The sequence below is a fragment of the Triturus cristatus genome, chromosome 11 (genome assembly GCF_964204655.1).
Source record: "Triturus cristatus chromosome 11, aTriCri1.1, whole genome shotgun sequence".
NCBI classification, from domain to species: Eukaryota; Metazoa; Chordata; class Amphibia; order Caudata; family Salamandridae; genus Triturus; species Triturus cristatus.
Window position 1 is genome coordinate 1,133,279,575 of NC_140594.1, and position 23,287 is coordinate 1,133,302,861.

General features: G+C 48.1%; 2 protein-coding genes across 2 annotated transcripts in view; one reads left to right on the forward strand and one right to left on the reverse strand.

Annotated features, from left to right (window-relative positions):
- Positions 1-19,267, forward strand: part of HTR2B (5-hydroxytryptamine receptor 2B) — a 37,827-nt gene extending 18,560 nt beyond the window's left edge. Inside the window, exons 3-4 of the mRNA XM_085634065.1 lie at positions 13,108-13,308; positions 18,248-19,267. Of these exons, the coding sequence (XP_085490191.1) occupies positions 13,108-13,308; positions 18,248-19,137 (1,091 nt within the window). The 3' untranslated portion in view covers positions 19,138-19,267. The remainder of the gene's footprint in view (positions 1-13,107; positions 13,309-18,247) is intronic.
- Positions 1-23,287, reverse strand: part of PSMD1 (proteasome 26S subunit, non-ATPase 1) — a 386,750-nt gene that overhangs the window by 239,172 nt on the left and 124,291 nt on the right. The window lies entirely within an intron of this gene.

Consider the following 23,287-nt stretch of genomic DNA (forward strand, 5'->3'; position numbering starts at 1 on the left):
TCACAATTACCTTTGAAGCACTTCCAACGTGATGTCCAGTACACAGCAAACTGCACTTCTTCCCAGAGAAGTGAGCAAATGCCCTGTCTCGTTTGCCGACTTCAATCAGAGCATGTAACCGGTGTATCCACAGTGTACATATCCATGTGGGAACGTTACCTAGGAGCGGCAATTTACAATCAGTGTCTAGACCAAGTGCCAGTTGGCTCACTGTTCTCTTATCCTAAGGGTATTTCTATATTCGAATTAATTGAACCTACAGAGATGAAATATTATATATTGAAAACCGAGAAGTCAGAAATAGCACTGTAAGTATTCAGTCGGTTGCATCTCCCTGAACAATATTTATATAGAGAAGCGTAGCCAGCAGCAATTACTTATGTCTGACCACAATTATACAGAAGAGAAGACTTCTTGATAAGGTAATCCAGAGCCCAGATAGAGGTCCTCTGCAATTATATCTACTTGAGGATAGTTACATATAGACGCTCAAGAGCATACCACTATGAGCGGGTTCCTGACGAAGGCCTAGCCGAAACGCGTTGGGTCTACAAACCGCCTTTTCTGAATGTCTATTATTTGGTTGTCAGTAAGTTGTTAATACTGGATTGTCTAGTATCTACAGCCCTTGATCTAATTCAGTGAATGTATAAATAAGAAAAAGTGATATATTCCAACAAATATTATGTACATCAACATGAATTGTAGATTATGACATTACCAGACGTACACATTGATGCCGTGGGTCTTTAGGAAGAAAACATATGTGGTTACAAATATTTTTTAGATAGGGTTTGCATCAGTTATATTTATATATATAAAAAAATCTATTTTTGTATCAATAAAATACACAAGAATATTAAAGAAATGTTACATTTATTCACGTTTTTTTCATTGATGAATGTATTTACGGTTGTCGAGTTGTAAAAAAATGTGTCTAGTCTAGAGTTCAGATGTGGTTCACAGACTACATACACTGCGCCCGGTGTTTTTTCGTTTTTTCTAACTAGTATAATCCCTGCCTGGGCTTTGCATCAGTTTAGCAGGGGCCCCGTTTCTTTACCAAACTAGCAAATGCCCCTACACCAGGCACATAAAAAGGTATACTTGATTTCTGGTCTATTAAACAAATTAAGCTGCAGTGGATGACAGCGGAGTGATTTAAGTTGAGAAGAACCCATTCACACCGCCAGAAAGAGCTCCACCATCTCCTTATGTAAGGAGGCAAAAACAATTTAGGGGGGGACTGCACTCCATGTATGGACGTCTATGCAAAAACTGCTCAGTCTCCGGCACAAGAGATGTAGACACAGATGGGAGCCTCTGAGAGACTATAGTAAAAAAGACACAAAGTCAAGCTAGTGTTGTGAATTACCAGGGTTTCAGGAAGAGAACCAACATTTTGCCAAATTTAGAAAAGGAGTTGCTCTTAAGGAATGTTCTCGCATTAAAATATGGACAATGAGGCAGGGGTACTGACATCAATAACCTCGAGGGGGACATGGCATTCTTCAGAGGAATTTTGACAAAGTTCTAAGTATCTTTCCATTGGTTGAATATTCACATCAACCTACCACATCTACGCAATGTTCTCTCTGATCAAATAAAACAACTGATTCACTGGAAAAGTGAGGATTCCCTGCAATATAGAGGCTGCAGTAGAGTGAAAGGTTTAAGAGCCTCTGCTTGGACTCAACCTTGTGGTTTTCAGGGGCTCACCTGGGGTAGCAAGAGCTATGCCAGTGTCAGGAAATGTTCTAAGGTCTTACACAGGTCCATGGCACCCCCTTAAGTGCAGGGGGTCAGGAATTCAACATTTAAAACTAACTGTACCAAAGGAGCTAGGGATTAGATTATGGCCATATATTCACCTGGTGGCAGAACACACTGAGCATAGTATTTACATTTTTTATCTTTCACCGAACTACTGCAGCACGATTTCACAGTTGTACTAATATTCACAGTAACAAAAAATTAATAAATTACCATTGCCAACAGCAGCGTGATCATATGTACATCAAGATGTCAATGAGCTGTGGCGCTAGTATTCAATGGCTGTCTTCTTGAAGGTATATTTTTATATAGAGGAAAACATTTCCAATATTTGTTAATAAGTAGGGTGATATTTTAATGCAAACTTATCAATGTGCCAAATATGGATGTCTCTATATGTTTCAACTATACAAATAAGATTCTGCCAGAGACTTCACCAGGATGAAAAACATATTGGGTGTGGCAACAAAATAGTCTAATACTGAAACCAAGTTAGGGGAAAGAAATGTCCAAGACGCAGCAGACCCTAACGGAGAAGAAAAGAAATACTGGTGGCTAGAGGGAGAGAAAAGTTGGAATAGAGTGAAGGGGAGAGGATAGGGTATTCCAAACACTTTAACAAACAAGCCCTCCAGTTCTGCGTCATGCTTGGAGTGTGATCTACAAAATTACATTTTGCTTCATTTGCAATGCAGTTCAATTTACTTTTCTCTACCAATAGAACTGAAGTAATAAGCAACTATTTCTTTAAACATCAAATAACCGCAGAGGATCACGCAAGGGCAGGAGACTGCACAACTTAATGCAATAAATAAATGATAAAACAGATGATATCCTAAACAACCCTATGAAAAAAAGTTATGAGGTTGAGACGTGGTGGATGGAAAGATCCAGAGATCATCCCATCTAGGGTCGAGGGATTCCTGAGATCAGGAGATTCAAGAATAGGAAGACACAAACAGTGAGTCATGGCAATAAATGAATCTTGGGGCGAGAAAAAACACCCCATTATAAAGAGAGAGGAACTAGAAGTAGGATTTCATAATCTACATGAGAACCTAGTTTAGGAAGCAACCATACCTATGTGAAATCATAGTTCCACTTCATGCAAATCGTAATTGATGTCAAACATTAAAACCGTCCCGCCTGATCTTTTCTAGCCCAGCTAGTACTGGAATGCCATTAAAAAAAAAAAATCTCTTTGCTGGTATTTAAAAAAAAAAAAATGTATCTGCACCGGTGGAGAGGTCTTTATGCAGTTTAGATATCACAAGGGTCCTAAAATGATACCTGGACAAGACTAAAGACATAAGGAAACATCTAAGAAGTTGGTTAGAAGTTAGTAAAGCTGTACACATGGGACAATAAGGGGTCTATTTCTAAACGGATTGCTTCTGCCACAGTACTGTGTTATCAATTGTTTAATTGGGCCTTACTAGAAAAACTAAGAACTCACTCAACAAGAGGTGAGGCAGCTACAGCTGCCAGGTTAGGAAATGTCCCAGAGCCAACGTTTGTAAAGCAGCAATATAAAGGTGCCTTCAGATTTGTACTAGACATTATTGCTTAGATTTAAATGCAAGAAGACTCAATAGTTGGGTTACGCTGCCCTAAGGAATCTTTTAAAAGACATCAGACAATATATAATATCCTGTTCCCTGCTGAACCATTCGGTCCTGGCCAACTCAAGCCATTTAATTCTGGGATTTGCCTGTTGTGCTATTCTAATGTTTATGGCTATCAATGAAGATCAAATAATGCATAAGTGAAAGGCACTTACTTGGAATCCTAGTTCTGTAATGTTGAAATCTTCATTGAAGTCATAAACAACCCTCTCCCTTGAATATTCCGGGCCAGGAACTCTAGCATTTCAGGACATTCCTTTTCAAATCTAATTTATAGTGCCGTAAAAAACCAAGGCACGGACGCAACTACAATAACACTACATGATGGGATAGAAAAGCTGCTGGCTTCTTAAAGAAGGAGTCTTCTATTCGGTAGTATATGGCTGCTGCCTAACTGATCATCTGCCCCTTAATCTCTTACATGTTTTCAAGGATGTTTAAGGCAGTAAGCATAACGTTATGCTGCAGTTTCTTTAATGCATTTTCTCCTTTTGAGTATTATTTTTTTTATTTCAAGGATGTCAAAATTTGGTAAATCTAGCGTTGGAAAGGTTGCAGTTTATTGAACACGTAAAATGCACCGCTTTCTTTTTTTACCATTCATTGTCATTTTTGTATGTATGGAAAAAAGCATTCCGGGATCCCATGTATGATGATTCTAATGTTTACAGTCATCAACGGTGATCCTACAATACAGGGCAGTCACAAACCCTCCGCTTTAGGCTTACGCCCTTTCATAGATCTATCTGGGTGTGTTACACAGAACAGCAGACTTGACAACACTGTCAAAGTTGTCACTCAATCAGGTAAAGGGGCATAAGTCCCCAAACCCACCTGAGAACATTCTAAACACCTTGCGGGGATAACCTTGCAAAGGTCCTACTCGCATGAAAGAACAGAAGAGATCAGGCTCGGCTAGATTTCTGTCTCCCACACCCACCAAGGTGGCATCACTCTAGGGTAAACCCGTAACCAACAAATCATACCATCCAAACACGCATTCAGACATACTTGGGTTGCGGGCATTATCTAGCAAAGGTACAAACTTGTTCTCAATGCCACAGGGTGCTTGGTTTACTGAAGGGTATGTCAGTAACAAGGACCTGTCATGCAAAGAGTTAAGCTGCATAAATGGCAAGTTTTTATAGAACCCCTTGGTAGTGGTCTTTGGTGCTTCGCAAAGCATTCCAGTGTTGGAAGAACAACGAACAGAGGCGCCAAGAATAAAAAAAACACAGCATCACAAAACGTGGTCAAGTTGGGAAACAATGGTTCAAATTCAGTATTGACCCAGGTGCCAGAGTGGAATCTTCTAGTTTCAATTTAGAAGACGTGAATAAATGTACCATGCAAGAGTCCTAGACACGGTCAGTGGTAACGCCAGCCTGTAGATTTATTAGATCTGGTTCACATGGTCAGAATGGGTGTTGCCTGCTTCTAGAAGCCTCTGGTTCAGTAATCGACAAGTGCATATCGAATTAGAACAGGCTTGAAGGTGGGCATCAGTGAAGGGAAACGCTAATAGGGGACCACATGGAGGTAGTAAATCAACTCCACAGCCTTAATCACCATCTATACTTTCTAGGTTTAAGCTAACTAAACAATGTTTAAGATGGAAGCAGAGAAACCACAACACTGTCAAACTTTTGTGAATAAGTAAAATGGAGCTCACAGTAGTCGAAAATCATAGAAAATGGATAAAACATTGACCCGAGTAACCCGGAGAATTCAATGGCAATAAGCGCCAAGGACAAAGTTATCGGAGAAAGCACCGCACAGGAGAAACTTGAATTGCATACAGGGCGTGTAACTTACAATTTACAAACAGGAAAAAAACAGAGGAAAGAAAAATAGGATTTGAATGATTAAACAAAAAGTGAAAACTGGAAAGGATATTTAGATGGGGAGATATTGTCAGACAGCCATCAGGACTTTAAAATCCCGGTGTTTCTGGTACTTCTGAGGTCCTCTTACTTCAGATTTAAAAAAGCAGACATTAAAAGGTGCGGAACAGAGAATCTTTAAATACTACAAAAAAACAAAAAATGCAACACGACATCTCCAATTGTGGGCTAGGAGATAGCTTCTGGAATAGCCATGAGGAGCGGCAGACCACCAAACTGACTAGAACAGAGAGAGTTTGGGATCTTCTCTGTAACAGTCATGGAGAGCACCAGAAATAGCCTTGTTTGGTAAGTCACACACACATGGACTACCTGCCCTGAAACGCGAGTCTCAGGTGCCCACCTGTTGACTCTCTATGCCTACAAGTCCCTAACATTATCGCCAAGATAACCCAATACACAGCCCTGGTCTGACAAAGTTTCAGGGACATCTTAATCTCCTCGATTCAAAACCTACTAGGTAAAGATTAAAATGAACAAAAACCTTGCAAATTGCCACAAAACGTTCAAAAATACATGCCCAGCACACCTAGGAACTAGACCTAAGAAATGGGTCGAGGAGGCACAAAAGGCGGTGTGCAGCAAAGCAGGTTAAATAAAAATAATAAAAAAAGATATACACCAGGGGAAAGAGAAATGACACAGGCAGTTAAAAATAGAGAAGAAAAACACACACACATACTTGAAGTTGTGCAACCTGGTGTATAGCACGCACGAGAGACCACTGGACAGAGGAAGCCAAGACGCCTCTGGAAAAAACATATTGAAGATTCCAAGAGTGAGGTGTTCTCAGGTTTTGGAAGTGCACATTCTGTTAGAGGAACCCATCGCTGCACGCACACGTTGAGACCAGCTGCTCGCGATGGAATCATCATTGGAGCTGCCCAATGATACAAACAAAACTTACTTAAGCAGACCAGAACTTGGCTGGAACACCTTGGATCCATAAAACGGCTAGTAGAGAACGAGCATCCACATACATTTGTTTTAAAAAATTTTAAATGCTGGAGGGAGTAGTGGTGTGGAAATTGAGCACTATCCCAGGTTCGCCACATCACTGACTGTGCAGGACCCCCGCTGGGCTCTGGGCTTAACGAATGCCACAGAACACCAGGATCCATGGAGCATGAGACCTAAAGGAGTGCAGATTACTGTGCAGTACCTCCGCCGGGCTCTGGGCTCAATGAATGCCACAGAACACCAGGATCGATGGAGCATGAGACCTAAAGGAGTGCAGATCACTGTGCAGGACCTCCGCCGGGCTCTGGGCTCAATGAATGCCAAAGAACACTGGGATCGAAGGGGCATGAGACCTAAAGGAGTGCAGATCACAGACTGTGCAGGACCTCCTCTGGACTGAACGAATGCCACAGAACACCAGGATCGATGGAGCATGAGACATAAAGGAGTGCAGATCACGGACTGGGCAGGACCTCCTCTGGACTCAACAAATGCCACAGAACACCAGGCTCGATGGAGCATGAGACCTAAGGGAGTGCAGATGACGGACTGTGCAGGACCTCCGCCAGGATCTGGGATCAACGAATGCCACAGAACACCAGGATCGATGGAGCATGAGACCTAAAGGAGTGCAGATCACGGACTGTGCAGGACCTCCGCCGGGCCCTGGGTTCAACGAATGCCACAGAACACCAGGATCGATGGAGCATGAGACATAAAGGAGTGCAGATCACGGACTGTGCAGGACCTTCGCCGGGATCTGGGTTCAACGAATGCCACAGAACACCAGGATCGATGGAGCATGAGACCTAAAGGAGTGCAGATGACGGACTGTGCAGGACCTCCGCCGGTATCTCGGTTCAACGAATGCCACAGAACACCAGGATCCATGGAGCATGAGACCTAAAGGAGTGCAGATGACGGACTGTGCAGGACCTCCGCCGGGATCTGGGTTCAACGAATGCCACAGAACACCAGGATCCATGGAGCATGAGACCTAAAGGAGTGCAGATCACGGACTGTGCAGGACCTCCGCCGGGATCTGGGTTCAACGAATGCCACAGAACACCAGGCTCGATGGAGCAGGAGACCTAAAGGAGTGCAGATAACGGACTGTGTAGGACCTCCGCCGGGATCTGGGTTCAACGAATGCCTCAGAACACCAGGCTCGATGGAGCATGAGACAGAAAGGCAGAGCAGCTGCACTCCATCTAGTCAGTCACAAAAATCGGCGCCAGTTCGATAATGCAGGCCTAACTAGTGTTTGTCTATGTCGAAGATCATCCTGGTCTCCAGTTTTACTTAAAATTTCCACTCAACTTAGTCGTGAAGCTGACAGTTAAACAACTGACCCACCTCTGACTGAGAGGCTCCAAAGAATGACTTGCATGTGCAGGACAGCTGGTCGACATCTTTTGCAAAGTCGGTGAAGAGCTTCAAAAACAGTCCACATCAAGCAATATAAAAGGAGCATTTGCAAGAGAAAATGCATTGTAACCCCAATCTACTGTCACAGCAGCTTTGCTTCAGCAATAATGGAGCTCTCCAGGCATGGCGATTCTTAAGAATGAGAGCGCCTTGCGCTACTGGTGACGCATTCGCTCAGGGCACTATCGGTGCAGTAATAGGGTGAAGTCGGAAGCTTGAAGCCAGACATACCCGGCGACGAGAAATGAGGGGACAAGCACAGCCAATATACATAAGAAATTTCCAACAACCTCCAACAACTGCGTACCTCAAGGGATAAATCTCCAACCAACACATTGAAAGCAGAGGCACAGATGCAGTACGAACACTGTTCACAACGGACCACCATAGTAAAAACCAGTACACAATGACAGAATGTAAGGATGTGTACCCTGAAAGCGGTATTATTCTACACAAATTCTGTTCATTAGCACTCAAAGCACAGGCATACGTAACTTACAAAATCTCTGCCACATAAGAAGGGCCTTCTCCAGGTTTGGGTACATCTCACTGAGCAGACGGCATGTCAGCAGTGGCTACATCGAGATACAGCGATGACAAAGTCAGCTTAGACGAGTAAATGTGGGCAGACTGATTTCCAAACCAGATGTGCACCCGTCCATGCAATATGTAACTTGTGCAGGTGCGGATCGTACTGTTGTGATACCGGTAGTGGTAAGGAGGGCCTAGATGGCTCATGAGAAGGCTGTTCGAGGCGTAGGCCATCGTGAAGAGTTAGCCGGCTTTGGGTGCTGGGATATCGCATACCAGGAATCTCAGATTCGGGCTGCTGTCCTAGCACTGAAATAACATCACTAGTTTTAGTCACAGGACTGTGGGTAAACTATGCTGCCCCCAGAAATAACCGTGATTTCCCAGATTGTAGAGACTGTGCCACTAATACTTACCACCGGATCTGAGCTGCTAGGCACGAAAGGCGTCTGGCTTGAGGGAAGTCTCTGGCTTTACTGCTCCCCTCAAGGTGGTGGAAGTATGTGGGGGGGGGGGGGGGGGGGGGGGGAATTGTGCCCTGGACCCACATCCATGGCCCCTTTTCTCACACATTTTACCAAGACCTGATCTTCACCTGGTAAATCTGGGTTTAGTGTTTCCAAACCCAGACATTTCGGTCTAGAAACACCAGACAACTCTTAATTGCCGAAAGTGGTATGCTGCCCAGGAATGCCATTCAGTGCAACTATTAACGAAGGCCGCAGACTGCTGGCAGCACTCAATAGGATGGGTCAGGCTCTCCTACGGCCCTAAACCTACTGGAGGCGGGAATGATTCAAGCCTGTCAAGAGATTAAGGTGGTGTGAAGGTATTCAAGTGTTCAGCTACTGTAGGGTCAAATGAAATACAACACAAACGTGACAATTGCATTTATAGTTTTAAAAAAACATTCTGAGAGGGGAAGTCACAGAGGTGGCATTAGGGATAAGGTCAAGTTGGTTGGCAAGCGGCAAAACTGGCAGATTGGCACCATCCTGGTGGGTGGTACGGCGGCTGGTAAAGATGTTACTTTGCCCCTGGGCAAATCTTGGAACCATGTAGGAGATCAGCGATGGGAGAATTAAATGTGGCGCAAGTTCAGCCAAAGATGCTTCCATCATTCCAGGACTGCTGCCCTGTACCTTTGAAGGAGACCAACAATGGGGGACCCCCGACCCCCTCAAGAAACCGCCAAGAGAGACCCATGTATCCAGGCACCACCTTCCGCTCCATTAGATGACTTCTAAAAGTGACCACCTGGCAACCACGGCGAATACTGAAATGTGCCACACTCCTCATGGTAAGTGGGCAAGCTCTCTGGTCATATGGTGACATTACTAGTACAGTGCTCACAACTGGGAACAATGTTCTAGCCGAACTAACGCGATGGATACTAGGCAGAGTGTGTTCGAAGTGTCAATAAAACATGGGATGATGCGCGCACGGGATGATGCGCGCACGCACACGGGATGATTCGCACACGTCCTCAAGAGACTCTTAGTCTGGCAGGAAACCTCAGCAAAAAGCCTCAAAATCAAAGATAAAAAGCCTCCAATTAAGAAAACTTGTTCCTCTATACAAGCCATGCCCAAAAAGTCCGGCTTGCCAACATCCTCTAAAGAGTTCCTGTGACCGTGAGCTCCGCAGAAGGCAGCAATGGGGGGCCACAAGAGGACCCACCCCTCCCCCGGGTACAGTTCGGAGCGGAGTACAGGACCAGCAGCGCAGACTGTAAACACTTCTCTTACAAGCACTTTATAAGGAGCGCCGGTGCCCCAGCAAGACTTCACGTGAAGCATTAACAGGATATCTCAATGGAGAGATGTTTATCCACAGAGCAGGTGGAGTGGGGGTGACCTGCTGCCAGCCGCAGGCACCCCGCCTATACTGTCCTGTGCCCACTGCAGGACAGCCTGGCCACTGACTGCTCTGCTGTGCCAATCACATGGCAGCAATCTCACTGGGAAGCCACATACTGACAATACTGTATCTCCACCGTCAGTGGCTGGTACCAGAGGATGAGAAAGACCCAACATCTGCTGCAACACTCAGATGGGCACGCTTTAGACCTGGGGGTCTGATGCCTACCAACTCTGAGGGGGTGAAGGCAGGATCCCAGTGAAGCCACGGTCCATCCCTGGACACTCCGCTGTAGAGAGGAGGGAAAGGCAGGATCCCAGTGAAGCCACGGTCCATCCCTGGACACTCCGCTGTAAAGAGGGAAAGGCAGGATCCCAGTGAAGCCACGGTCCATCCCTGGACACTCTGCTGTAGAGAGGCGAGAAGGCAGGATCCCAGTGAAGCCACGGTCCATCCCTGGACACTCCGCTGTAGAGAGGAGGGAAAGGCAGGATACCAGTGAAGCCACGGTCCATCCCTGGACACTCCGCTGTAGAGAGGAGGGAAAGGGAGGATCCCAGTGAAGCCACGGTCCATCCCTGGACACTCCGCTGTAGAGAGGAGAGAAAGGCAGGATCCCAGGGAAGCCACGGTCCATCCCTGGAAACTCTGCTGTAGAGAGGAGGGAAAGGCAGGATCCCAGGGAAGCCACGGTCCATCCCTGGAAACTCCGCTGTAGAGAGGAGGGAAAGGCAGGATCCCAGTGAAGCCACGGTCCATCCCTGGACACTCCGCTGTAGAGAGGAGGGAAAGGCAGGATCCCAGTGAAGCCACGGTCCATCCCTGGACACTCCGCTGTAGAGAGGAGGGAAAGGCAGAATCCCAGTGAAGCCACGGTCCATCCCTGGACAGTCCGCTGTAGAGAGGAGGGTAAGGCAGGATCGCAGTGGGCAATACCGTGCAGAGGGTTACACCAGAATGTTAGTGTACCCACGGATCCTCAGTGGGCACTCCCGAGCAGAGGGTTACACCAGGATGTTAGTGTACCCACGGTCCTTCAGTGGGCACTCCCGAGCAGAGGGTTACGTTAGGATGTTAGTGTACCCACGGTCCTTCAGTGGGCACTCCCGAGCAGAGGGTTACACCAGGATGTTAGTGTACCAATGGTCCCTCAGTGGACACGCTACAGCAGAGAGGAGGGTATAGCAATATCCCAGCATATCTATGATCCATCCTTGGACAAGTTGGAGCAGAGACGATGTCATGGACACTGTCCATCCTTGAGTCTCCCCCGGAGAACAGGAGGTAGCAACCAGATCCCAGCACAACCATGGTCTCTTCCTGGGCACCCTCGAGCAAACAGGAGCTGACTGTTGTACCAGCACACCCCCCTCACTGGACCCTATAGAGCCCAGATCCTAGCACACCCACTGATGCTCAGTAGACAACGGAATGGGAGGCGGGGGCGGGAGGGAGAGGTCGGTGGCGATGGTGGGATGCCGGAATACCCACGGTCCATCACTGATATTGGATTACAGCATAGCCACATCCCTCTAGGTGGCAACGGTGGGATGCCGGCAGACCCATGGTCCATCACTGGATGATGGATTACAGCGTAGCAGCAGCCCTCCTTGGTGGCAACGGTGGGATGTCGGCAGCCCGTGGTCCATCACTGGAGGCTGGATTACAGCGTAGCATCAGCCCTCCTTGGTGGCAACGGTGGGATGTCGGCAGACCGTGGGCCATCACTGGAGGCTGGATTACAGCGTAGCATCAGCCCTCCTTGGTGGCGACGGTGGGATGTCGGCAGACCGTGGTCCATCACTGGATGTTGGATTACAGCGTAGCAGCAGCCCTCCTTGGTGGTGACGGTGGGATGTTGGCAGACTGTGGTCCATCACTGGATGTTGGATTACAGAGTAGCCACATCCCTCTTGGTGGCAACGGTGGGATGCCAGCAGACCCACGGTCCATCACTGGATGTTGGATTTCAGCGTGGCCACATCCCTCTTAGGGGCGACGGTGGGTTGCCGGCAGCATGACGGTCCATCACTGGACGCTTCCGACCGTAGGGGAGGTGACTGTGGTATCAGCACGCCTTCCTCACTGGACACTCTAGAGCGTAGATCACAGCATACCCACAGACGCTCAGTGGACAACCGAGAACGGTGTGGGGGGGGGGTGACAGTGGGATGCCACTGCCCCTTGAATGTTCCCGAGCTGAGAGAGGTTCTCCAGGGTGGCCCCAGCACAAGACAGACTCATCTATGTCCAGAGACCACCGGGACTCCAAGGAGATATCCAAATAAATCCAACTAAAAAGAGGTTCATTAGATTTAGCAAAAAGAAAAACTCAATATCATCTCCAACGAGATCTGTTTGTAGCACGTGGTAACTTAAGCAGCCAAATATAGGATTAACGCCCATCCAATCAGGTGGAAGCATCGCGAGAGCTCCATGCCTTATCTTAGGAGAGGGGGCAGGGGTGAAGTGTAGGACTCTGCCAAGCTGCACAATCAAGCCAGAGCCCACGCTGAACAAATACTCTGTTTATCTGGCAGCAAAAAACCCACGCAGCATCGGGCTGGCAACCTGCAGACACACATCAAAATCTGGGCTGAGCCGAGGGAGAATTTGTATTGGATTCAAAGGGTTTTAGTGACATTTTAAACGTAATACGACACATGCAGAGCCTTGGTCTTTTAGCACCTACAAGCCAGCCCTGCTCTTCCGAGGGGAGGCAGCGCCCAGGATTTCGAAATGCACTATTAAATTACCATAGCAAATCCTAAATTAAGCACAGATTTAACCCAGCCACCACCACCGGGTAAGAAGCGGCCACACTGAGGCGGGGCACTGCAGTCAGGATTGGGGTGATGCCGGGGATAGGGCACAGGCTTCTGGGGGTGCAGTAGGCATGGAATGGGCACTGCTCAAGAGCCCGAGCGGTGCCTTCCTCACGTTGTACACAGTATGCTGGGAGTGTGCGTCTGGCAGAGTGTGGGCAATGCCTGCTTTGTGTTGACTACCTCTGTCCTTCCTTGCAGAGCCCAAGTGGCCCCTGAGCGATGCCCTCTGTGCCATCTGGCTCTTCCTGGACGTGCTCTTCTCCACGGCGTCCATCATGCACCTGTGCGCCATCTCGCTGGACCGCTACATCGCCATCAAGAGGCCCATCCAGGCCAGCCAGTACAAGTCCCGCTCCAAGGCGCTCATCAAGATCAGCGTGGTCTGGGTCATCTCCATAGGTAAGACACACAGACAGACACAGACACACTGGCACAGAGACACAGGCACAGAGACACACACAGGCTCAGCCAGTACAAGTCCCGCTCCAAGGCGCTCATCAAGATCAGCGTGGTCTGGGTCATCTCCATAGGGGAGGGACACAGAGACACACACGGACACACAGACACACAGGCACAGAGACACAGGCACAGAGACACACACAGACACACAGGCTCAGCCAGTACAAGTCCCGCTCCAACGCGCTCATCAAGATCAGCGTGGTCTGGGTCATCTCCATAGGTAAGACACACAGACAGACACAGACACACTGGCACAGAGACACAGGCACAGAGACACACACAGGCTCAGCCAGTACAAGTCCCGCTCCAACGCGCTCATCAAGATCAGCGTGGTCTGGGTCATCTCCATAGGGGAGGGACACAGAGACACACACGGACACACAGACACACAGGCACAGAGACACAGGCACAGAGACACACACAGACACACAGGCTCAGCCAGTACAAGTCCCGCTCCAACGCGCTCATCAAGATCAGCGTGGTCTGGGTCATCTCCATAGGTAAGACACACAGACAGACACAGACACACTGGCACAGAGACACAGGCACAGAGACACACACAGGCTCAGCCAGTACAAGTCCCGCTCCAACGCGCTCATCAAGATCAGCGTGGTCTGGGTCATCTCCATAGGGGAGGGACACAGAGACACACACGGACACACAGACACACAGGCACAGAGACACAGGCACAGAGACACACACAGACACACAGGCTCAGCCAGTACAAGTCCCGCTCCAACGCGCTCATCAAGATCAGCGTGGTCTGGGTCATCTCCATAGGTAAGAAAGACACACAGACAGACACAGACACACTGGCACAGAGACACAGGCACAGAGACACACACAGGCTCAGCCAGTACAAGTCCCGCTCCAACGCGCTCATCAAGATCAGCGTGGTCTGGGTCCTCTCCATAGGTAAGACACACAGACAGACACAGACACACTGGCACAGAGACACAGGCACAGAGACACACACAGGCTCAGCCAGTACAAGTCCCGCTCCAAAGCGCTCATGAAGATCAGCGTGGTATGGGTCCTCTCCATAGGTAAGGCACACAGACAGACAGTCACATCCAGGCCAGCCAGTACAAGTCTCGCTCCACGGCACTCATCAAGAACAGCATGGTCTGGGACATCTCCATAGGTAAGAAAGACACACAGACAGACACACAGTCCCATCCAGTACAAGTGCTGCTCCAAGGTCCTCATCAAGATCAGCGTGGTCTGGGTCATCTCCATAGGGGAGGGACACAGGGACACACACGGACACACACGGACACACACACACACACGGACACACACACACGGACACACACACACACGGACACACACACACACGGACACACACACACACGGACACACACACACGGACACACACACACGGACACACACACGGACACACACGGACACACACACGGACACACACACACACACACACACACACACACACACACACACCTCACCTGTGGTCAGCCATACATGCACACAGATTGATGGATGCGTGCACAAGTAGTCGGATAGTTGTACTCACGAGTATGGGAGGGTTCATGAATGGTTGTACTGGTGCATGGATGGATGAACTGGTGAGGACAGAAGGATAAGAAATACATTTGAAATGTTTTAGGCTACACTTAATTTCGTAGAAAATCCCTAAAGAACACTATCAAGAACTGTGTATACAACACCACGACAGAGTCAAATCACACCATCACAAACTGTGTATACAACGCCATCAATGAGCGACACAGACACCTTCACAAACTGAGTATACAACACCACGAAAGAGAGATGGATCACACCATCATGTATTGTAGTATACAACGCCATCAATCAGCGACGAACCAACACCATCACAAACTGTGTATACAACACCACGACAGAGAGAGGCATCACACCATCATATATTGTAATATACAACGCCATCAATGCCCGACGTACCGATACCATCACAAACTGAGAAACAACACCACGACAGAGAGATGGATCACATCATATATTGTAGTGTACAACACCATCAATGACCGACGAACTGACACCATCACAAACTGTGTATACAACACCATCAACGACCAGCGTACAGACAATTTCCAGAATAGCATTAAACAACACAATTTATCATCATCTAAAGATAACTGAATTCATGCACGCCATAAAGATTGAAAATATCTCTCAGGGGGTATTAAGAGTCCTTGGGTTCTCAATTTTAGTTATAAAAAAATCCTTGCTGATTTAGAATGGAGAAGTCAAATCTTTTCTTGCACAGGACAACAAAGATTAGTCCAACATAGAAATCCCACCACAATGTGATTCCAAATTTTCCACTATGTGATGAGTAGGATTCATGAAAATACCAAAGTGTTTCGGCCCCATTGTTTCACTCACCAGCCTTCATCAGGACAAGCGCAAGGGCCGGATTTAAGTGGTACCTTGAATTAAAAGGAAACAAAAGTCCATATTTCCCTTGGAGAGTAGTACCTTTTGCTTTTTTTCATAGGCCACTACAATAACAGTACAGAGTATTGGCCGAGACTTGACGCTGTAGGAAATCCTCCTGTGTAGACTACAGTTACTCCTACCTCATTCGACGTTCAAGTGGGAAGGAAGATGGTGGTTCACATGCAAATGGCCAGTTTCTGGGAAACATTCACATTGCTCTTCGCAGCCAGGGGCCCCTGAAGCAGTCAATGATCCTTGCAAACCAGGTGGATGCCACCTATAGCTTCCTCTCACCAGATGGGTGCCACAGGCGCACTTTTGCACCGTCACTGCACCCTCACTAACCAAAGCCATCAAATGCTTCCTCTGTCTGTGTTTCTCATCAGCTAGAGGCACCCAAAGCATCATTTCATACTCAATGGTCCTCACCACACAAGTGCCACCTAGTGCTTCCTCTCACCCACCAGGGATCCCTGAACCACTCCACCATAGTGACTGAATCACCAGGTGCCATCAAGTGCTTCCTCTCAGACAGATACAGGACAGAATTACGGGCACTGGCTGACTTGTGTGAGTCCTCAGAGAAACATGAGGGGTGAAAGGAGGTGCATAATCAGACAGTCATGAAACAGCATGGGGTGTCTTGTTTGGGTACAGAGCCCTCACCTACAGTATACTGCATTTCTAGCCCAGGAGTATTGAGAGAGTTGAAAGGTGTACCCAGAGCCCACCTGGGGAGGATCTCAATTCTGGTCAATCTTTCCTTCAAGTTAATTCTGCCTTTGGCAGGGTTGTGCGATTACTCACCCAAATGCACTCTGTGGCATTTCTTACCGCCTGGAGCTCGTTCCAAGAAAGGGTTGCTCGTCTGTCAGGCCACCGGCAGAGATCTGATGCCTTGCCCTTCATACCTTCTCTGGTTATCATTAACCCTTAACTGATAGCTCCACACACTGGTGACCGCCCTCCACATTTTCTTATACGCCCTGTCGCAACCACCGTGGGAGAAAACATGCTACTGAGGCCCTTGGAGGCGCAGACTGATGGTCTTGTGCTCCCTCCAGGACCACAACCTACAGTGCACTCCATGAAGGCCTCCTGAGGTTGGCGGTATAGAGCAGCCCTTTGGTCGTGCCATGCAGTCGTGTATGTAAAATTATGGGTGTGGTTGGCCTGCATAATGCGGTGCGAGACCACTGAAACTTCTTGAAGCTGATCGGCTCGCAGATGGACAAAGACCTTCATCAGGAGAAGCATCCCCTGAAGGGCAGATGCAACCTGCACGACAAGGCCCAGCATCACAGCCCTGCACATCACTACGATAGCCTTAGTCTGAGTCGGTGGCAGTACCCTGAACGATGCCCATTGGCTTATGAATAGGTAAGAGAAGGCACAGTGGGGCAAAAAGCAACGGTCTGAAGATGGACTGTGAATAGATGTATGTACGCTACTGCACTAGCCCTCTGCGGGGGCTAAAGGAATAGTCGACAGGCCTGTGCATGGTCCTTATGAGTCCACTGGGACTGGCCCATAAATCCACTCCATCAAACAGGCCCATCCCATCTCTTAGTAAGAAACTATAGGCACAAACACACCTTCATTTGAGCCAATTATGGGGGTTCTCATGTTTTGGGGTTCAGTCATGGAACTCCTTCTACATTTGGAGAACTCCATTGTTATGTTCAGGGCACCCAGGAGCTGCCGTGGTGGTGATGAACAACAAAGTCGAATGGTGCCGCTTTTGAGCGCTCCGTTCCAAGCCAACAAAATAACTAAAACGTAGAATAGAACAGAGTTGTAGAGCACCCCTTAGGACTGCTCTTCCAATTAAAATAAAAAAAGAACCCTCTTCAGGGCCAGGATCCTACATGATGATGATCATTGCGATAGGTGGGTTATCAAATGGCAAAAACGAGATGGTGCACAGGCACATCCTCATAGCGGTCTAGAAAGCAATGCATAAATTGGACGAACAACCCACCACCTACGCTAAAAAGATAAATAATAATAATAATTAAAAAAAAAAAAAAACCTTCAGTTCAGCCATCCAACCACAACACTCAAAGACCTGAGCAGGATCAAACTCATTTCACTATCCAACTAATCCATTACTAAACTAGACTTTTAACAAACACCCTCTACCAAAGCTATATATGCAACCCATCAATTGAGATCCCAGAAATGTATGAATAGGGCAGCAGATTAGGAAAGTGCTAAGGGGCATGCAAGTGGTAATTAACCAAGAACACACACACAAACAGCTGGAGGCAGAGTAGGTTCAAAGGTTTCCCAGTAGGAGAGAAAGGCGTAGGCTGGCTGTGCCCAGCAGTCTTAGCTGGGATAGTTTTCCTTCTAGGTTAACTACATTAAACTAAATCTGTGAGTAGAGCAGAAACGTGTTGTCGCAGGACCACCTGTAACGCTCTCTTATGGTCTTTTCCAGGCATCGCCATCCCCATCCCGATAAAAGGTATGCATGACAACAGCACCATCTACACGGAGAATGGCACTTGTCTGGTGCAGCCGGAACCTTTCAAGCACTTCGTTCTCTACGGCTCAACGGTGGCCTTCTTCATTCCCTTTGTGATCATGGTGGTCATTTACTTCCTGACCATCCACGTGCTGCGTAAGAAAGCCTACCTAATCAAGCACAGGCAGCCGCAACGCATGATGTGGTCATCGGTGTCCACAGTGTTCCAGAGAGACATGAGCCCCTGCTCCTCACCCGAGAAGGTGGCCATGCTAGACGCTTCCAGAAAGGACAAAGTGGTGGTGCCAATCAATGAGGAGATGCCTCTCCGCAGGCTCTCTACTGTGGGCAAGAAGTCCATGCAGACGATCACCAATGAACAGCGGGCATCCAAGGTCCTGGGGATTGTCTTTTTACTCTTCGTACTCATGTGGAGCCCGTTCTTCATCACCAACGTTGCGACCGTTCTGTGCACTGAGTGTGACCAGCAAGTGATGGAGATGCTGATGGACATCTTTGTTTGGGTTGGATATGTTTCTTCAGGGGTTAACCCACTGGTGTACACGCTCTTTAACAAGACCTTCAGGGAGGCCTTCACCCGCTACATCAGGTGTGACTACCGGAGCCTGCAGCCCGTGCTCACCCTGCGTCGATGCTCGAGCAGGATCTCGTTCCGGAACTCCATGGCAGAGAACTCCAAGCTGCTCATGAAGCACGGAATGAACGGGATCAGCCCAGCCATATACCAAAGCCCGCTCAGAATACGCAACTCTCAGATCCAGTCCTCGGCCATCCTGCTGGACACACTGATGCTCACGGATAATGAGCTCGAGAAACCAGAAGAGCAAGTCAGCTTTGTGTGAGGCTGGCCAATCTCCAACCACATCAGGCAAGGCAGACATTACAGCCATCACCTGTGGCCTGACCAATGTGTGCTAAACAGGAGGGTTGCATTCTGTATATATACACATATATAAAAAACATTTAAAAACACATTTTTATCACTTTAAATTCATTCAGCGTCATGACTGTACATTTGTATATCAATTTTCAAACCAGATTTCCTACGTTTATTTGCAATGGGCAACGACAACTGTTGCTTGGATCCCTGTGGTCTCAAAAAATAAACAAAACTCAGACTTCCAAAAAGAATACACCAGATAAAGAAGTAATCTAGAGGAATGAATGGTTTACAGGCATCTGGACAGGTGTTCAGTGGTGAGGGAGTGCAACATCTAAATGCCTGGCTGGTGTACAGAAGAATGACTGATGATGCAGTCAGAAAGGAATATCTCCAACAGTGAGGGAGGTACCTACAGGCGTAACTAAAACTCTACAGGACAGTATAAAGAAATTAGCATAGCAAAGCCAATAGTTCTCGCCCTTCAGGAAATGTTGGCTTTGCCAATGCCTTTTTGTGACGCCTAACAGGAGGATCAGCCAGAAGGAAAAACCAAAGGGATAATGGTGCAATCACGTCATTATGTAGGCACCTGCATGCTTATTGACGTATGCATGTGCAGGCGTCACCACTCAAGTGCATGCCTACAAGAGGACACAGGTATAATATTTTTTCATTTACAGATCCAAGATAGATTGGTAAATTAAAAATAATTATCTTAGTGTGAAAGCACGTTTATGCAAGTCAGAAGGGCCAGCAGCAAAAACATATATATATTAAAAAGGAGTGCGGTGGTACGAGGGACTGGAAGCAACAGGGAGTGGCAGGTGCAGGGAGGAGCAGAAAAGATTCTTACAAAGAAGAGAGCATTACAGCAGGCGAGTGGGAGAAGCACACGATCGAGAGCAACATGGAACGTGTGGGCCACACACAAGAGAGGAAGCAGCACATGAAGGAGAGAGCAACATGGAGTGGGTGGGCCACACAAGAGAGAGCAAGCAGCACACGAGGGAGAGAGCAACATGGAGCGTGTGGGCAACACACAAGACAGCGAGCAGCACAGCAGGAAGAGAGCAACATGGAACGTGTGGGCCACACACAAGAGAGCAGCACACAAGGGTGAGAGCAAATGGAGCGTGTGAGCCACTCACAAGAGAGCCGGCAGCACACGAGGGAGAGAGCAGCATGGAGCGTGTGGGCAGCACAGAAGACAGCGAGCAGCACGGGAGGGAGAGAGCAACATGGGGCATGTGAGCAACACATGAGAGAGCAGCACACGAGGGAGAGAGCAACATTGAGCGTGTGGGCCACACGCAAGAGAGCGAGCAGCACATGAAGGAGATAGCAACATGGAGCGGGTGGGCAAAACAAGAGAGTAATACACGAGGGAAAAAGAAACGGAGTGTGTAAGCAACACACAAGCAAGAGAGCAGCACACAAGGGAAAAAGCAACATGCAGTGTGTGGGCCCCACACAAGAGCGAGCAAGCAGCACATGAGGGAGAGAGCAACATGGAGCATGTGGGCCACACAAGAGAGAGCAGCACACAAGGGAGAGAGCCAAACAAATTGGTTATTTGACAGGGAAGAACACAAAGAAGTGAGCTGTAAAATACATGCTCTCTTCAGAGGGAGTAACCAGCAAGAAAAAAAATGTAGACCCTAAAAGTAAGCAGTGTAAGGATTGGAGTCAGCTAATCAGATGATAAAAAGGCTGTGTTCCAGGGGAGAGGAAAACACAAGAGGAAGGCAAGCCATCAAATAAGAAGCAAGCACATTAGAGTGACAAAGCCGACCAATGCTAAGCAGTGGGCGGGCTGTAAGACAGCTGAAGGTTTTGGAAAGCCCAAAAAAGGTCTTTCGCAACCAGACAGCTGGTGTAGTATGTTAGACGACACCTAAAAGGGAGATATGAACGGCACTGGTTTCTGAATGACTGCAAGGACTGCCACAATCACTCATGGGCGCTCAAGGACAGCAATCTTTGATTTTCACCATTACGCACTGAATGATGGCTGCTCGTGTTAGTTTGTATGTGTGTGCATGCATTGGAACCCTTCTGAATGTGTTTTATGGAAAAACACACAAATCCAAGATGGCCGTCAGCTAATATTAGCTCTACCAATGGAAATTTACAACCACTGGCAAAACCATTATTGGTGGGCTGGCAGTGGAAGGAGATCACTAGATGCAGGGTGAGAGAAAGCAGGAGGGCATGGACGAGCTTGAGAGCAGAAAGATAGCCCTGAGTGCGGATGAAAGATAGAGGGTGTGAAGTGAGTCAAGAGGAAGGGTTTGCAGGGAGAGGCAGGAGAGAACATAGTCCATTATGTACTGAAATACATGGATCCAGTGGAGGCCGAAGGACATAGAAGGGACAGCCACTCGCTTGTGGGCAGATGTAAGGTGTGTGACAATGTCTAATACCAATGGCTGGAAGAGCAAGAAAACAAAACCCAATGGCGGAAAGTGGGCTGACCCAAAGTCCACTTTAATGTATGTCATGGAACAGGTTAGTTGATGAGCTACTCAGAGCAGTCTGTAGGCGAGACGACAAAGCAAAAGAGCACACCAATGTTCAGGCTTAACATTGCCTTAGATTTCAGTCTCTCAACTAAGCGTGTCATGTTGGATGAAGCAGTGTGGTCTGCTCAAAGTATTCCTACATATGCACATGTCATGGCCCGAGAAGACCAAATGGAAAGAGGGGCCCACTGCAATGAATGGGTGCATCTGTACAGGACAACATTACACAATTGAGAGCCTCTCAGCACAGTTTTCACAGCATGGAATAGGAAGCAAGTTTAAGGGCATGGTCAGTAAGAGACTGTGCCAAGTGACTTTGTACGTTAAGGAAGAACCGTAAGCATACATCACAAGCAAGCCAGCTTCTTCTGAGCGCAGCTCACTTAAATTATCTGCAGAATGCCTGGTTGGAGCCGTGACAGCCTGCCCACTACCTCCTACATTCACAGTGTAAATGTTTATGTTCCAGTGTTACCGTAAAACAAACAGACGCAGATTTACTGGACTTCTTGGTATGGCATGCATTTCCTGAGCACAGAAAGAGTGTTACTTTTAGCAGCTCTGCAATCAACTACCGACACCTCAGAATATCAAAGAACAGCCAGTGGTGCCTATGTGTATATTGCTGGAAAGGAAAGTTAACTCCAGTCACAACTGGGACAGGACAACACAACTGGACAAAATGCAAGTAGGCCTGAAAGTGCCATCACTGATGCCAGAGCACATCAATAGAAGGGACTACGCTGCTTCTCTGGGTCACGCCTACACACTGAAGCTCAGAGGAGAAGCCTTCAGGCGGTACCCAGGGTCACGCCTACAGACTGAATAGTGGAGGAGAAGCCCTCAGGCGCTACCCGGGGTCACGCCTACAGACTGAATAGTGGAGGAGAAGCCTTCAGGTACTACCTGAGGTCACGCCTACACACTGGAGTGCTGCGGAGAAACCTTCCGGCGCTACCCGGGGTCATGCCTACAGACTGAAGCGTAGAGAAGCTTCCAGGACTACCCGGGGTCACGCCTACAGACTGAAGCATAGAGGGGAAGCCTTCAGGCGCTACCCGGGGTCACGCCTACACACTGGAGTGCTGAAGAGGAGCCTTCAGGCGCTACCTGGGGTCATGTCTACACACTGAAGCGCAGAGGGGAAGCCTTCAGGCGCTACCTGGGGTCAAGCATACACAATGAAGCCCAGAGAGGAAGCCTTCAGGCGCTACCCAAGGTCACGCCTACACACAAGCGCAGAGGAGAAGCCTTCAGGCGCTACCCGGGGTCACGCCTACACACTTGGGCGCATAGGGAAAGCCTACACACTAAATCATGGAGGGGAAGCATTCAGGCGATACCCAGGGTCATGCCTACACACTGAAGAGCAGAGGTGAAGCCTTCAGGCGATACCCGGGGTCATGCCTACACACTGAAACATGGAGGGGAAGCATTCAGGCCATATCCGGGGTCAAGCCTGCACACTGGAGCGCAGAGGGGAAGCCTTAAGGCGCTTCCCGGGGTCACGCCTACACACTAGAGCGCAGAGGGGAAGCCTTCAGGTGATACCTACGGTCATGCCTACACACTAAAGCTTGGAGGGGA